Source organism: Anomaloglossus baeobatrachus, chromosome 5, assembly GCF_048569485.1.
Source record: "Anomaloglossus baeobatrachus isolate aAnoBae1 chromosome 5, aAnoBae1.hap1, whole genome shotgun sequence".
NCBI classification, from domain to species: domain Eukaryota; kingdom Metazoa; phylum Chordata; class Amphibia; order Anura; family Aromobatidae; genus Anomaloglossus; species Anomaloglossus baeobatrachus.
The window spans coordinates 494,241,289-494,257,088 of NC_134357.1; the positions used below are offsets into that span (position 1 = coordinate 494,241,289).

At 49.7% G+C, this 15,800-nt stretch overlaps 1 protein-coding gene across 1 annotated transcript; it reads left to right on the forward strand.

The window, feature by feature from the left end:
- Positions 1-10,572: 10,572 nt before the first annotated feature.
- On the forward strand, positions 10,573-13,172 carry LOC142310408 (E3 ubiquitin/ISG15 ligase TRIM25-like). The gene has a single exon (XM_075347931.1). The coding sequence runs from the start codon at positions 10,585-10,587 to the stop codon at positions 12,139-12,141; it is 1,557 nt and encodes a 518-aa protein (XP_075204046.1). The 5' UTR covers positions 10,573-10,584; the 3' UTR covers positions 12,142-13,172.
- Positions 13,173-15,800: the final 2,628 nt, after the last annotated feature.

Below are 15,800 nucleotides of genomic sequence, written 5' to 3' on the forward strand. Positions count from 1 at the left end.
GTCCACTAACAGCATGCCCTCCTTATTCCAGAACACAGATGCCATCACCTTAGTGGCTGATTCTTGCACCCTGAACTTCTTTAGACGAGGAGAACCACTGTGCTTCCACTCTTTGTGACTGCTCCTTGTTTTCAGTGTAACGGGGTGCCGGGGGTGCCTCGGGGTTTGTAGTCGTGGCCCCTTTTTCTATCAGGCTAACCCCCGGCTCCGCCGTTACTATTGGGACAGGGGATTGCTTGGTGGGGCAGAGTGTGGTGGTATAGAGAACGCTGTCAGATGTAGGAAGACTCTGCAGATGGAGATCAGTTGAATCAGAAGGCATATTTATTGCACGTATCTTCACAACAGAGGCAACAATTTGACAGCGTCGATTCACAACTTCTGCTGGGGGAAAACTCTCCTTGTCGTCTCCTCTCATGGGGCTGTGCCCGGCTACTCCACTTCACCTGGGCTCCCACTCCGGCTACCGCAGACTTGACCCACACAACTCTGTTTCACCATAGAGGACACTCTCTCTTTCCCTTTCCTTCGTTAGCTGTCCACCTAGCTCCCACACTCTGCCCCCGCTGCTCCTTCTTCCCCGTCCCGGACTCGACTGACTCAAACTCGAACTTTTTCTCTCCCTCCCCCTTCTGCTGCCGGCTCCTCCTTTCTCCTGCACAATTTCTATGGGGACAGCCGTCCCACCCGGCCACTAGGGGAAACCCATCTATACAATAGAAATACAGTAAAACATAAACATTAACGGCTTTGTCTACCCCAGCGGGGGTATCTTCAGGGGGGGAAAAACTGCGCCTCCTTGTAAGGGGTCCGTCCACCCCTTACATTCCTCCCCTCTTTTTGCCTTAGCCTCCCGGCAAGGCCCGCACCTGCAAAACACGATCTTAGCCACAAGACAAATTTTTCAAAACCTTAAAACTTTCATATAAAAACACAATCAATGGGTGCACAAGTCCGGCGCCCGGAGTCCCTCCAAGGGAGCTCCCGGTCTTTGCAGTAGATTTGCCCGGAGGCCGTAATAGGCACTCCCGGTCTTTGCTGATCTTCTGCCCGGAGTCTCTCACAGCACTCCCGGTCTTTGTAGGCAGGAGCACAAACAATAAAGTCTTCCTCAACATCACAGAGGGAGTCCTTGCACAGTCCGGCATCAGGCTCCTTCCGGGCTCGGTAACTTAAACGTGGTTACAAACTTTAAATCATCACCGGTTCTCAGCAATGCCGGTTCTTAGCACAGATATGTTCCCCCACCTCCGGTCACTGGGATTCACACGGGGTGGTAAGCTCGTAGCCATTCGGCCCGCTGGGCCCTCACATAATCTGAGAGTGACTGACCTGGCAAGCGGCGCAGCCTCCGGAACGGTTCATAGTTAACCGGCGTCTCCGATTCTTCTGGCTCCGGCTTTGGCCCCTCGGTTCCCGGCGGAGGTGACGGGGTAGCTGGACGGGACGGCTGTGGACTTCCGACGACGACCACCGGGTGCGTCACCATACTTTGACGAATCGCCAATACCGCCGGCGTCTCCTTTTCCGGCTCAGCTATCAGTCCAGAAGTGACTTATGGCGACACCGCCAGCGTGTGTCTCGGCCGGCACGTCTCAGCCAGCACCGGTCTCTGTTGTGTACGTCTCCGGTACTGACACTCTTCCCATTCAATCTCTTGCTGCCACTGTGCGGCCTCTTGAGCAGTGGGCATCCGGGCCACTCCCACGGCAAATAGGCCTCGACATCCTACTTCTCTCCGGAACTTTACTTTCTCCCCCGGGTACAGTGTATGGAGGCGTTGAGGTAATCCTTCAATGTCCAAATTGACCCGGTTATAGAAAAAATGATCCCCGGACTCGTCTTCAATGAACCCGTAGCCTTCGCTCTGATTGAACTTGACCACGGTGCCAACGGTACACTGCCGATCAAACTCTTCGCTGAGGGGACCGGCCATCATCTCACGGGCCATGGTCTCGGCCAGTAACCTTTCTTGTACCGGGTCTGTTTCAGGCGGCGGGGACTGTCGTCGGGTCAGGGGCTTCGGTTTCACCGGCTCCCAGAAAAATCCCCACTCATCTTCTTCTAATGCCGGGGTCGGAACTTCTGTGGGGACTGGGGGACCCACCTTGTCTGGTGTAACCACCTCCGGACTCTGGAGAGGTGTTCCCAGGGTTTCGCTTCCCGGCCGTAGCTGCGCCTTGTAGGTGGCCCGGACTTCAGTAGAGGTTTCACCGGTCGCGGCATCCCAGGAAGTGACCCACGTTACTTTTGTGGGCCGCTCCGGAGCTCCTGGCACAGCCGGTAGTTTAAGGGTAAGTCCTTCCTCGGCTGCGGTCTGCTTCGGGCGTCCTCTGCCCAGGCTGGTCGCTACCAGTGCGCCCACTGCAGCTTGCTGTTTTCTCTGGGTCTCCATCTCACTCGAAGTCAGTCTCTGAGTTGGCGTTTCTTGCAGCCCTTCCTGTAATGGCGCCGGGGACAGTGGAGATGCTGGGGAAGGTGGAGGCGGGCCTTCTTTTCCCGCTCTTGTACACACTCCACCCCAAGTCTCGCACATCAGATCGACCCAGCACAGGCGACTCTTCTTTTTTTCTGTACTGCCGCCCTCTTCACATGTTTTCAGCAACATCTTAGGGCCAGCACCTCCCCTCTTTGGACGGCGTACTCTGTACTACTTTTTCTTCGCCGGCCAGCTCAGGGTTCTTCTTTTGGCGCCAATCTTCCGCGCACCCACTGTGTTCGTGAAGACGGCGGCCATCTTAGCGCCATCTTGTGCCCGGTCCAACGCCTTAGGCACCACTTGTTCTTCCCAATATGGAATCGGGACCCTTCGCAGATAGTCCGGATCCTGCCGACTACGCCACATGTAACGGGGTGCCGGGGGTGCCTCGGGATTTGTAGTCGTGGCCCCTTTTTCTATCAGGCTAACCCCCGGCTCCGCCGTCACTATTGGGACAGGGGATTGCTTGGTGGGGCAGAGTGTGGTGGTACAGAGAACGCTGTCAGACGTAGGAAGACTCTGCACACGGAGATCAGTTGAATCAGAAGGCATATTTATTGCACGTATCTTCACAACAGAGGCAACAATTTGACAGGGTCAATTCACAACTTCTGCTGGGGGAAAACTCTCCTTGTCGTCTCCTCTCATGGGGCTGTGCCCGGCTACTCCACTTCACCTGGGCTCCCACTCCGGCTACCGCAGACTTGACCCACACAACTCTGTTTCACCATAGAGGACACTCTCTCTTTCCCTTTCCTTCGTTAGCTGTCCACCTAGCTCCCACACTCTGCCCCCGCTGCTCCTTCTCCCCCGTCCCGGACTCGACAAACTCAAACTTTTTCTCTACAACACTTTCTCTCCCTCCCCCTTCTGCTGCCGGCTCCTCATTTCTCCTGCACAGTTTCTATGGGGACAGCCATCCCACCCGGCCACTAGGGGAAACCCATCTATACAGTAGAAATACAGTAAAACATAAACATTAACGGCTTTGTCTACCCCAGCGGGGGTATCTTCAGGGGGGGAAAACTGCGCCTCCTTGTAAGGGGTCCGTCCACCCCTTACATTCAGTGTCATACAAATAAATCCAGATCTCATCCATAGTGACCAGTCGATCCAGAAAGTTCTTATCAGTACAGAAACAGTGACAAATGGACCGGGAAGTTTTCACTCGCACTCTTCTATGATTTGTTGTCAAACATTTGGGGACCCTCTTTGCAGAAGCTTCCTCAAGTCCAAATGTTCATGGATAATGACACAAACACAATCATGGGAAATCCCCATGATGTCTGCTATTGTTTTATCTGAAGTTCGTCGATTCTCCAGTATGAGGTTGTGCACAGCATCGACGATCTCTGGAACAACCACTCTGGGTCGGCCAGGACGTTCCTCATTATTGGAGCTGAAGTGGCCAGTTTTAAGTTTGGCAACCCAGTTCTTAACTGTGGAATATGAAGGGCATTGATTTCCCCCCCCCCCTTCCCCCATTGTCTGCGACATATCACCATGAATATCCCTTGCGGACTTTCCTTGCAGAAACAAGAATTTTATCATTCCTCTGCTCTCAGTTGCTGTGAATATCTCATTAGACTCCGCCATTTCCCACGTGTGTACAACACTTTTACCATAAGCAACAAACCCAAAATTTAGAAAACCTATATTAGACACATAAGGCTTTCATGTGATATAACATTCGTTATCATGGAAACAAAGCCAAAGACTTATCAACAGCCCCTCTTATTTGTGTGTGTGTGTGTGTGTGTGTGTGTGTGTGTGTGTGTGTATATAATATAGTATGTATGTATGTATGTATATAATGTATGTGTATATATGTGTATGTGTGTGTAATATATATATTTATTAGTGTGTGTGACGCCCTGGCCTATCAGGTCGTTACAGGGTATTGTGCAATCTGCCCTTCTGCACAGTATCCACCCTCCTTGGTTACGGATCCTGGTCCTTTGGTGTTGCTAACACCTTAGCCAATCAAACTCCTAGGAACACTTTGCACTTTTCCCACCAGACACACCATTGGGGGGCCTGAAGGGAATAGGGCCGCCCACATGGGGGGTTGGTGAGGGAAGTAAGTGACAGTTGAGTTGAGCTGGAGTTGAGTAGGAGAGAGGAGTGAAGTGGTGACCCTCGTGAGGAGAGGTCACGGAGCAGGGCTCCTGAGTACTAGGTGGCAGACGTTTGTCTGGGCCTAGTAGGAGCTGGAATCCCGGTCGCAGGGGATAGTGTCGAGGGGCACGGACAGCCGAGGAGGGCAGCCGGCGGCCTTGAGCTATCACAGGGCAGGGGCCAGGGCACGACTGGGTACGTGGACCCTAGGCCAGAAAGTAGCTTCACGTGTTCCGGTAATTTACCTGACGGGTGAAGACTTCAAGATTCATCTGCAACCCGCTCCAAAATCTGGGTACTAGCGCACCGATGGAATAGGACTTTACCCAATACAGTCCAAAGAAATCCTACGTGTGAACCCTGAGAGCAAGCTCACTCCGTTAGCCATACGGGTGGGCGGGACCCGAAGAGTTTTATACCAGAGGGTCCAACAGAGACAAAGGTGCCAAGGACAGGGCCACAGGCTAACAGCAACACTAAGGGCACGGACCCAAGCGTGCTCCCTACCAGTTGCAGTAGTGCTCAGAATTCTGGTTTACAAGCTGTCGGTGTTGTTATTTCCTGGACTGAGTGAGTACACTGAAAACCCCTGTCCCGGTCCCCAACGGCACCCAGGCACCAACCACCCGACGGGCCCCAGGACACAAACCACCTACCCACAGAGAGGTTAAACATCAGGCTGCCGCACCATCACCGGGCTCCCCAACGGCAGCGGTGGTCCCTCACATTACCACACACCGTGGGTGGCGTCACAAACTTTCTAACCCCTTTGCACATATACTTCCCTCTTTTAATTCGTGTCCGCGCGGAGCCCCCGGACCCGGAGACCCCTTGAGCCACCGCAGCTCCGGATCCCAGTGGCTCGGCCGCTGGCGTGGTGGCAGTGTGGCGCCCCTGACCTGGCCACTGAGTACTGCACCTATGCTGGGGGCAGTACAACACAAGTAATCCAGAAGGCTGCCCGAGGTGTGATTACACAGGCGTATAGTAATCAGGTCTCCCACATCTACCTTTGATCAGGACCCCTGGGGAATCCAGGAGGGGGCGTGGCCTCCATGTCCACTCAAGGGGTGTGGTAGAGAGTCTGGTTGCTAAGTTGCGTAGGCAGGCACAGTGGGGAGGGAGTAGTGAGGAGTCTGGAGTGGAGCTCAGGGAGAGCAGATGTGCAGGACCCACTAGTCAGACAACGCACGTGCAGTGGCTACCGACGGGGGAGATCTGTCACCTGGTAGTGCCACCTGAAATGCACTCAAGGCTAGAAAGAGCAAAGGGGTTGCTGAGTACGGGGACTGCCAGGGAGGTACCAGGCCCGTAAGGGTTACAGGTCCCAATGCAGAGATTCATTCAGTTTTCCCTGCCAAACCTGCCGGAGGGGGCATTTCAGACCCTCACCATAACACCAGAGTCCGCAGCCACGTAGCAAAAAAGAGAGGGCCCATAGCTCACAGGAGGCAAGCAGCCGGAGTGACCTGGTCCAGGCTACAAGCAAACGGGCCGAAACGAGGGGAGAATAGGCATCAGCAACTTCCCTGGGCGACCCCAGCAGGACTACAAGTTGGGGGTCACCCCAAAAATGACAGGGCTAGGAGGGTGAGTCGGTAGTCACCCTCAAAAGTCAGCTAGATGGAGTGCCTGGTTTCCTCTGGTTCATCCCAGCTACGCCTGGGTACTCACACTGCCATCAATTGTGAGTAAAAACCCTGAAAGACTGTCTGGACTGTGCCTGACTCATTCTGCTACTTGTGGTTCCACACACTCCAACCGGACCCTGGGGCCTGCCTCACTCTCGGGAGGCCACGACACCCAGCTGCACACAACACCAGCCCCAGGCGTTCCTGAACCTGCAGCGGCGGTCTCCTGACTACAATACCGAGAGTGGCGTCACGAAAATCCAAAGAAGATAACTTACCTGTGATCAGACCATCCCACGTGGAGTCCCTGAAGGTAATGCCACACAACACCTGTGGGGCTTCACATCTGGCGCTGTGAACAGGATAAGGACTAGACCTGTTAAGACAGGTGACCATGTGCCTGGGCTTTCCGCTTGAAAATTGGAAGCGCCGCCATGTTGCCACCACAGAAAGCGCGCCAAAGAACAACAGCAGCCTGCGCTAGAAGTAGTAGCCGTCCAAGAAAAGGTGTGGCTACCTATAGAACCCCTGCAGCGTCCTGACCTCGCAAGTGATGGAGGCAGAGTTGTCCAGAGATGGCGGGAAGAAGTCACGAGTCTGCAGCAGGAAGTGAAGATGGAAGGCCGTGCAGAGAGAGCAGAGAGCATGGCATCTGAAGACAAACCCAGAGCCAGGCTCCGCTGTTTGGTGGGACTGGGAATTTGCTCAGTTCTGCGAACGGCTGGAGGCGAGAATGATACAGCAGCTCAGGGAAGGACGCACGGAGCTCCGGGAGATGGCTACAGCGGTACGGGCCTACGAGAGGTGGACCGCGCGACAAGTGCCACACCGAGCGGCGACCACCCAGACCCCGATGATGATGCTGCTGATGGATGAGTCCTGTGTTGCTCCTGCCCGCTCGAGTGCACCGACCCTGCCAGTGCTGCCATATCTAGAGCCCGCTGCGATGCCTGCAGCACGCCACGCTGCCACGCCCGCTGAGACCCCTGCTGCGACCCCGGAGGCGACACCCGTGCGGATCCCTGCTGAGAGGCCCGCGGTTCCCGCAGAGATGCCCTGCCCGGCCCGCCAAGACCAGGCTGCCACAGCGATGCCCGGCCCGCCAAGACCAGGCTGCCACAGCGATGACCTGCCCGGCCCACCAAGACCAGGCCATAAGGCCATCTACCCCGGCCTGCAAGGCCAGAGCAGACACAGATCCCCAGTCCAAAGAACCGGGTCCCACGTCCCCGCCAGAAGGAGAAGACCGAGAGTTTCTCAAGTTTAAGGGGGATTTGGAGGCGCAAGATACACTTGCCATCCTCAGGTGTAGCTTACACATGAGGATGGCAAGTGTATCTTGCTGAAACGCGTTGTGTTAATACAAGAGCTTTATGTTATTAATAATAAAGCCAAATTTCTTAAAAGATCAAAGACCAAAGATCTATTACTAGCGCTCACAAAGACCGGAATCTTTTTTCTATATGCCTACTCCCAGATAGGTATAGAGACAAGATTACAGCCAGAGACCTTGAAGACAAACAGTTCCTAAGAAAAATCCGCCAACAGGAAAGAGGACCCCTTTGGTGCGGTGTTGTAGAAGAATTTAGTTTGATATCTGGATATGGCTTCATCGTTGCACCTGGTGTCAGAGAAGGCATCTTTGTAAGTAGGAGAGTCGTAAGAGCTCTTTTGCCCAGAGGACATCCTGGAAGAAACCTACATATGGGAGACCTGGTAGAGTTCACTAAACATAAACGAGAACGTGGCTGGTTTGCACTGGATGTTACACCATGCCCCAGAAACCCTGATTGTGGCTCAGCTGCCTCAACACAATCTCTAAAGCCCATAATTACAACAAAAGAAACAATAGAACAAGACAGTGAAAGAGAAAAAGAAACAGAAACAGAAGATGAAGATAGAGATACAGAACAAGAGAAATAAACAGACAACACCGACGACGACAGAGATGTGGAAAATGTCAGGTGCCATAGCCCTACAGGCAAAAGCCCTATTAAGAAGGAGGAGTAAAGAAAGTAAAGAAGTACAGAAAGTTCCAGTTTTGCAACGTTTCAAGTTCACGTAATGTGCCCACATGAACTTATGTGAGAACCCTTTTTAGGTTTTGGTATCGTGTTAGCCAGTTGTCAGGAGGTTTCATGGCCCATTACAAAATCTGAGGAGTCATTCCAGAGACTCACCAGACCTCTGATCCTACATGGATATTGGGACAATAAAACTCTCACACCACTAATCAAAGCTAATTAAGGATTCACTTTCTAAGCTCAGTGTTTGTTTATTTAAATGTCTTTTATTATGCCATCCCTCTGCTCTGTTTGTGCATATATTTGTGTTTCTTCAGATATTTTGTCATACCTTGCCTGATGAAGGGACCTGAGATGTCTCGAAAGCTTGCTTTGTAACGTCACTTTATTTTATTTTAGTTAGCCATTAAAAGGTATCACAAGATTATAATTTTGTTCCTCTCACTGAGCACATTCAATAACCCTTTTTAAGCACACTTAGCACCAGTTTTTGTGCACTTTTACAAGGACCATTAGGCTATGAACTGGCTATAGCCACAAACTCTCGCAGTGTATGATAGTTACCTTGAATGGTACCACCACCAGAGTCAGCCTGTTTAGGGGCCTGGCTCGCCTGTGACCAGGGAGCTCGCCTGTTTATGGAGCCTAGCTCTCCACCACAAAGAGGGTACCTTGTCTGCATCGACTGTGAGAGCCGCCTCTACATTCCTGCCAGAAGAGGCCGAAGGCGCGGCTCCACAAGACACTGTATAACCTCTAAAGCACCAGACCATGAAAGCCACCTCTACATCCTGCCAGAAGTGTCTGAAAGCGCGGCTCGACGGGAGAGGAAGATTGGAGGAAAGGTCTGGGGAAACAGATGGCCCAGACCTGGTTACCAAAAGGACTGGTGACCTGCCTCCTGAGAGGGTTGGGTAACGGACTTGTGGGTGGAGGGTGGTGATGTATGGTACCGGGTATGTTTTAAATGCTTTTACCATTTTATGCATTTTAAAATGTTTGTCTTGCAGCCCGAGGACGTGCTGGTGATAACTAAGGGGGAATGTGGCACCCCTGACCTGGTCAGGCGCCACGGAGTACTGCACCCATGCTGGGGGTAGTACAACACAGGTAATCCAGAAGGCTGACCGAGGTGTGATTACACAGGCGCATAGTAATCAGGTCTCCCACATCTACCTTTGATAGGGACCCCTGAGGAATCCAGGAGGGGGCGTGGCTCCATGTCCACTCAAAGGGTGTGGTAGAGAGTCTGGTTGCTAAGTTGCGTAAGCAGGCACAGTGGGGAGGGAGTAGTGAGGAGTCTGGAGTCGAGCTCAGGAAGAGCAGACGTGTAGGACCCACTAGTCAGACAACGCACGTGCAGTGGCTACCGACAGAAGAGATCTGTGCACCTGGTAGTGCCACCCAAAATCCACCCAAGGCTAGAAAGAGCAAAGGGTTGGCTGAGTACGGGGACTGCCAGGGAGGTACCAAGCCCGTAAGGGTTACAGGTCCCAGTGCAGAGATTCATTCAGTTTTCCCTGCCAAACCTGCCGGAGAGGGCATTTCAGACCCTCACCATAACACCAGAGTCCGCAGCCACGTAGCAAAGAGAGGGTCCATAGCTCACAGGAGGCAAGCAGCTGGAGTGACCTGGTCAGGCTACACGCAAACGGGCCGAAACGAGGGGAGAATAGGCAGCAGCAACTTCCTGGGCGACCCCAGGAGGACTACAAGTCGGGGTCACCCCAAAAACGCCAGGGCTAGGAGGGCGAGTCGGTAGTCACCCTCAAAAGTCAGCTAGACGGAGTGCCTGGTTTCCTCTGGTTCATCCCAGCTATGCCCGGGTACTCACCCTGCCATCAATTGTGAGTAAAAACCCTGAAAGACTGTCTGGACTGTGCCTGAGTCATTCTGCTACTTGTGGTTCCATACACGCTCCAACCGGACCCTGGGGCCTGCCTCACTCTCGGGAGGCCACGACACCCAGCTGCACACACAAGCCCTAGGCGTCCCCAAACCTGCAGCGGCAGTCCCCTGACTGCAATACCGAGAGTGGCGCCACGAAAATCCAAAGAAGATAACTTACCTGTGACCAGACCATCCCATGTGGAGTCCCTAAAGGTAATGCTACACAACACCTGTGGGGCTTCACAGCAGTACATATATATAATACACAAGCAAGCAAGTTACATGTAAACAATAACCATTGTTTCCTCTGACATTCAGCTAACATTGAGGTTCCAATGAGAGAGTTGGAATGAATACAAAGAGTTAACAGGGAGTGGAAATCATGACAAACAGAGACTTCCTCAAGGTGTTTTCTAGTTTTGCCTTCATTCATTATACAACAATGGCCTCTGCTGATCTGAAGGACGAGCTGACCTGTTCCATTTGCCTGAACCTATACACCGATCCCATAACACTGAAATGTGGACACAACTTCTGCCGGGAGTGCATAGAAAGTGTGCTGGATACACAGAAGGGATCTGAAGCCTATACCTGCCCTGAATGCAGAGCAGAGTTCCTGGAACGTCCTGTCCTGCAGAGGAACACCACGCTGTGTAACATAGCGGAGCATTTCCTTTCTCAGGAGGAGCAAGAAGGGACTGAAGTATTTTGCATGTACTGTATTCACACACCTGTGGTGGCATCTAAAACGTGTTTGATGTGCGAAGCTTCTCTGTGTGACCTTCACTTGGCAGTACACAGCAAGTCCCCAGAACATGTCTTAATCCAACCAACAAAGTCCTTCAGGAACAGAAGATGTTCTCACCATAAGAAGCCCCTCATGTATTACTGCACGGAGGATGCGGAGTGTTTGTGTGCTTTCTGCTGCCTTGGGGAGAAGCACAAAGGACACAAAGTTGAATTCCTACATGAAGCCGTAATAAAAAAACAAGAAAAGCTGAGGACTTTTCAAGGCCATATTCTCAAAGAAAGGGAAAAGATTGAAACGCGTGTGAATCGTCTTCAGGACCATCTAAGGGACATCCCAGAAAAGGCAACCGGTATTGTGGAGAGAGTGGGTGTCCAGCTTCAAGACCTCAAGAAGAAGCAGGATAACTTGGAGATCCATGTTCTGAAAGAGGTATCGAAGCAACAAGAGCAAGTGTCAATGTCTGTGTCTGACCTGATCCAGCAGCTGGAAAAAAAGAGGGACAGTCTCTCCTGGAAACTGACCACTATGGAGAAACTATGTCAGATGACAGATCCTCTCCTTTACTTACAAGCAGATAGAAATTACTTTACTGAAATGGTGGAAGACAGTGAGATAAATCTCAAAGAGACTGAAGCTGCTGATCTGGCTGAAGATCTGATCAACAAGACCCTAATATCTGGTATAATGAATATAATGTCTGACCTACAGAAAGGATACTATGTGCAGGAGGCGGCTGGCATATTATTGGATGTGAACACAGCTTCTAATGATGTGCACATCTCGGGGGACCTGAAAACCAGTTCATCGTCAAACGTAAATCTGGGTCGTCCTGAAACCCCTCAAAGATTTGAGGATCTTAGAGTTTTAAGCATGGAGGGTTTTTCTAAGGGAAGACTTTACTGGGATGTAGAAGTCAGTAAGGAGGGTAGCTGGAGAGTCGGGATGGCCTATCCGAGTATTCAACGGAGAGGAGAAAATTCCCATGTTGGAGCCAATACGAAGTCCTGGGGTCTTCGCAGGTTTAAGAATCAGTACTCCGTTAGGCATGACAAGAAAGAAATCACTGTCGAGGGCCAAGCTTCCTGCTACAAAGTGAGGATATATCTAGATTACACGGATGGGCTTCTGTCTTTTTATGAGCTGGCTAACACGATGAGACATTTATATACTTACAATGCCACCTTCACAGAGGCGCTCTACCCAGTGATCGCTGTATGGGATAATGCTTGGGCGAGGGTCTTAAATTAAGCTTACTTTGTTTCTTCAGGTACAGTAATTTAAAGCAAGTTCTAATATAGAAAGAAACTACATTAGATGTAACCTGGATGCTAAATTAACTCTTGAAATGTTCAGCTTTTATATCCTTTATGTGGTGGGAATAAATGATTGAAATATAAATCAGAGAGAGCAAATAACTTTTGTTTTTTTTATATTGTAAATAGATTGCTTTAATAGTTTAAAACTGACCCACTGTACATTATTGCCCAGAGCTGCATTCACAATTCAGCTGTTTTGTAACTAGAAACCCACAGCAATCTTGGACCAAGTTCCCTAGATCGATGCGTTTCGTGATGCTGCAGATTTTCTGCATAAATTGGCTATCTTAGGCTATTGTGTGCACCTTGAGTATTTGGTGCAGAATGTTTTTTTGCACTTTTTGGCATAAAAATGCACCAAAAAGATGCATGTGCTAATGAAGTCAATGGGTGGAAGGGCTAAAAAAAAAAAGGAGGCAAAAACGCACCAAGCATTGACATGCTGCAGATTATTCTCTGCACCAAATCTGCAAGGAAAAAATAAACCGTGTGCACAGAACTTCAGAATTCTCATGGACTTTACTGGCAACGTTTATTGGTAGTCTTGTGCGGATTACGTGGTTTGTTTGTTTTTAAGTTTTGTGTCGCAGTAAAAATGCATATTCAGTTTTTTTTATTTGTGTAGTTTCCTCCTCTTCTTCAAGTTTATGGTGGCTATCCACAAAGAATAAAGCATATTTTCTGCAATAGAAAAAAAAAAAGCCCAATGCAGTAGGTATGGGATTTATATAAATCCTATATACTTTGCTAGAAATTTTAATATGCTGCACTGTTTTTCCGCTCTTAAATACGAGTATATACAAGGAAAAAACACTCCCCAAATGATTATTGTGGGGAACATTAATTAAAAACATTTTTTTACGCAGGCAGGTAATCACAGAACAAATATTCATAGAAATGTTTTGTACTGATCCGCTAGTTTGAGAACATTAAGAAATATTGTCTTTTTGTAATTGCAGTATACTGAGTAGAGTTGAGCGCGGTTCGTGGTTCGTGGTTCTCCAGTTCGCGGCTCGAGTGATTTTGGGGCATGTTCTAGATCGAACTAGAACTCGAGCTTTTTGCAAAAGCTCGGTAGTTCTAGAAACGTTCGAGAACGGTTCTAGCAGCCAAAAAACAGCTAAATCATAGCTTGGTTTCTGCTGTAATAGTGTAAGTCACTCTGTGAATCAAACTATTATCACATTTCAGTGTATAGTGTGCGTGAACAGCGCCTTCAGATCACTGCTGTTTCTATAATGGCGATCGCCATTTTTTTTTTTTTTTTTTCTTGTCTTCCTTCCCTAAGCGCGCGCGTCTTGTGGGGCGGGCCAGCATGTCAGCCAATCCCAGACACACACACAGCTAAGTGGACTTTGAGCCAGAGAAGCAACGGCATGTGTGATAGGATCTGCATGTCACATGTCCCTGCATTATAAAACCGGACATTTTCTTCACGGACGCCATTATCTGCCTTCTGCGTCTTTGGTGTCAGACATCACTGTCGCAGCTCCGTCTTCCTGAGTCCTATAGCCGATACAGCTGTATGCGCTGCATACACAGCGTTAGACAGCTTAGGGAGAGCACTTTATAGCAGTCCTTTTAAGGGCTCCAACCGGCAGGGTCAGAGAGCCATAGGTGACAGGTCCTGCAAACAGCAACAGCGTCTGTGTAGCCCAGGTCAGGGATTTCCTACCTGCATTTCACCATTAGGAGGGAATAGAAAGGCAGGCTTCCATTCCTCTACCCAGAGCACCACAATCCTGCCACTGTACCCTCTTGTCCTCTGCACACTCCAACTGATAACTAAGCCATTATACTAGCAAACACTCAGTGTACCTAGTGGCATCCTATACGTGGCTATTGGACTTTGCTATAGTCCCACTAGTGCAAAGACATTTGCAGAGCGCGTCTGCCTGCATTGCACACTACAACTCATTCTAACCAAGCCATTATACTAGCAAACACTCAGTGTACCTAGTGGCATCCTATACGTGGCTATTGGACTTTGCTATAGTCCCACTAGTGCAAAGACATTTGCAGAGCGCGTCTGCCTGCATTGCACACTACAACTCATTCTAACCAAGCCATTATACTAGCAAACACTCAGTGTACCTAGTGGCATCCTATACGTGGCTATTGGACTTTGCTATAGTCCCACTAGTGCAAAGACATTTGCAGAGCGCGTCTGCCTGCATTGCACACTCCAACTCATTAAAACCAAGCCATTATACTAGCAAACACTCAGTGTACCTAGTGGCATCCTATACGTGGCTATTGGACTTTGCTATAGTCCCACTAGTGCAAAGACATTTGCATAGCGCGTCTGCCGGCATTGCACACTCAAACTCATTTTAACTAAGCCATTATACTAGCAAACACTCAGTGTACCTAGTGGCATCCTATACGTGGCTATTGGACTTTGCTATAGTCCCACTAGTGCAAAGACATTAGCAGAGCACATCTGCCTGCATTGCACACTACAACTCATTCTAACCAAGCCATTATACTAGCAAACACTCAGTGTACCTAGTGGCATCCTATACGTGGCTATTGGACTTTGCTATAGTCCCACTAGTGCAAAGACATTTGCATAGCGCGTCTGCCTGCATTGCACACTCAAACTCATTTTAACTAAGCCATTATACTAGCAAACACTCAGTGTACCTAGTGGCATCCTATACGTGGCTATTGGACTTTGCTATAGTCCCACTAGTGCAAAGACATTAGCAGAGCACATCTGCCTGCATTGCACACTACAACTCATTCTAACCAAGCCATTATACTAGCAAACACTCAGTGTACCTAGTGGCATCCTATACGTGGCTATTGGACTTTGCTATAGTCCCACTAGTGCAAAGACATTTGCAGAGCGCGTCTGCCTGCATTGCACACTCCAACTCATTAAAACCAAGCCATTATACTAGCAAACACTCAGTGTACCTAGTGGCATCCTATACGTGGCTATTGGACTTTGCTATAGTCCCACTAGTGCAAAGACATTTGCATAGCGCGTCTGCCTGCATTGCACACTCAAACTCATTTTAACTAAGCCATTATACTAGCAAACACTCAGTGTACCTAGTGGCATCCTATACGTGGCTATTGGACTTTGCTATAGTCCCACTAGTGCAAAGATATTAGCAGAGCACATCTGCCTGCATTGCACACTCCAACTTTTTTAAACTAAGCAATTTTACTAGCAAACACTCAGTGTACCTAGTGGCATCCTAAACGTGGCTATTGGACTTTGCTATAGTCCCACTAGTGCAAAGACATTTGCAGAGCACGTCTGCCTGCATTGCACACTACAACTCATTGTTACTAAGCCATTATACTAGCAAACACTCAGTGTACCTAGTTGTATCCTAAACGTGGCTATTGTACTTTTGTCTATTCACAGTATTGGAACGATATTTGCAGCACGTCTGCCTGCATTGCACACTCTAACTTTTTTAAACTCAGCCATTTATAGTAGCAAACACTCAGTGTACCTAGTTGTATCCTAAACGTGGCTATTGTACTTTTGTCAATTCACAGTATTGGAACGTTATTTGCAGCACGTCTGCCTGCATTGCACACTCAAACTTTTTTAAACTCAGCCATTTATAG

Coding starts and splice junctions, on each gene's coding strand:
- LOC142310408 (XM_075347931.1), top strand. CDS start 10,585: ATGGCCTCTGCTGATCTGAAGGACGAGCTGACCTGTTCCATTTGCCTG.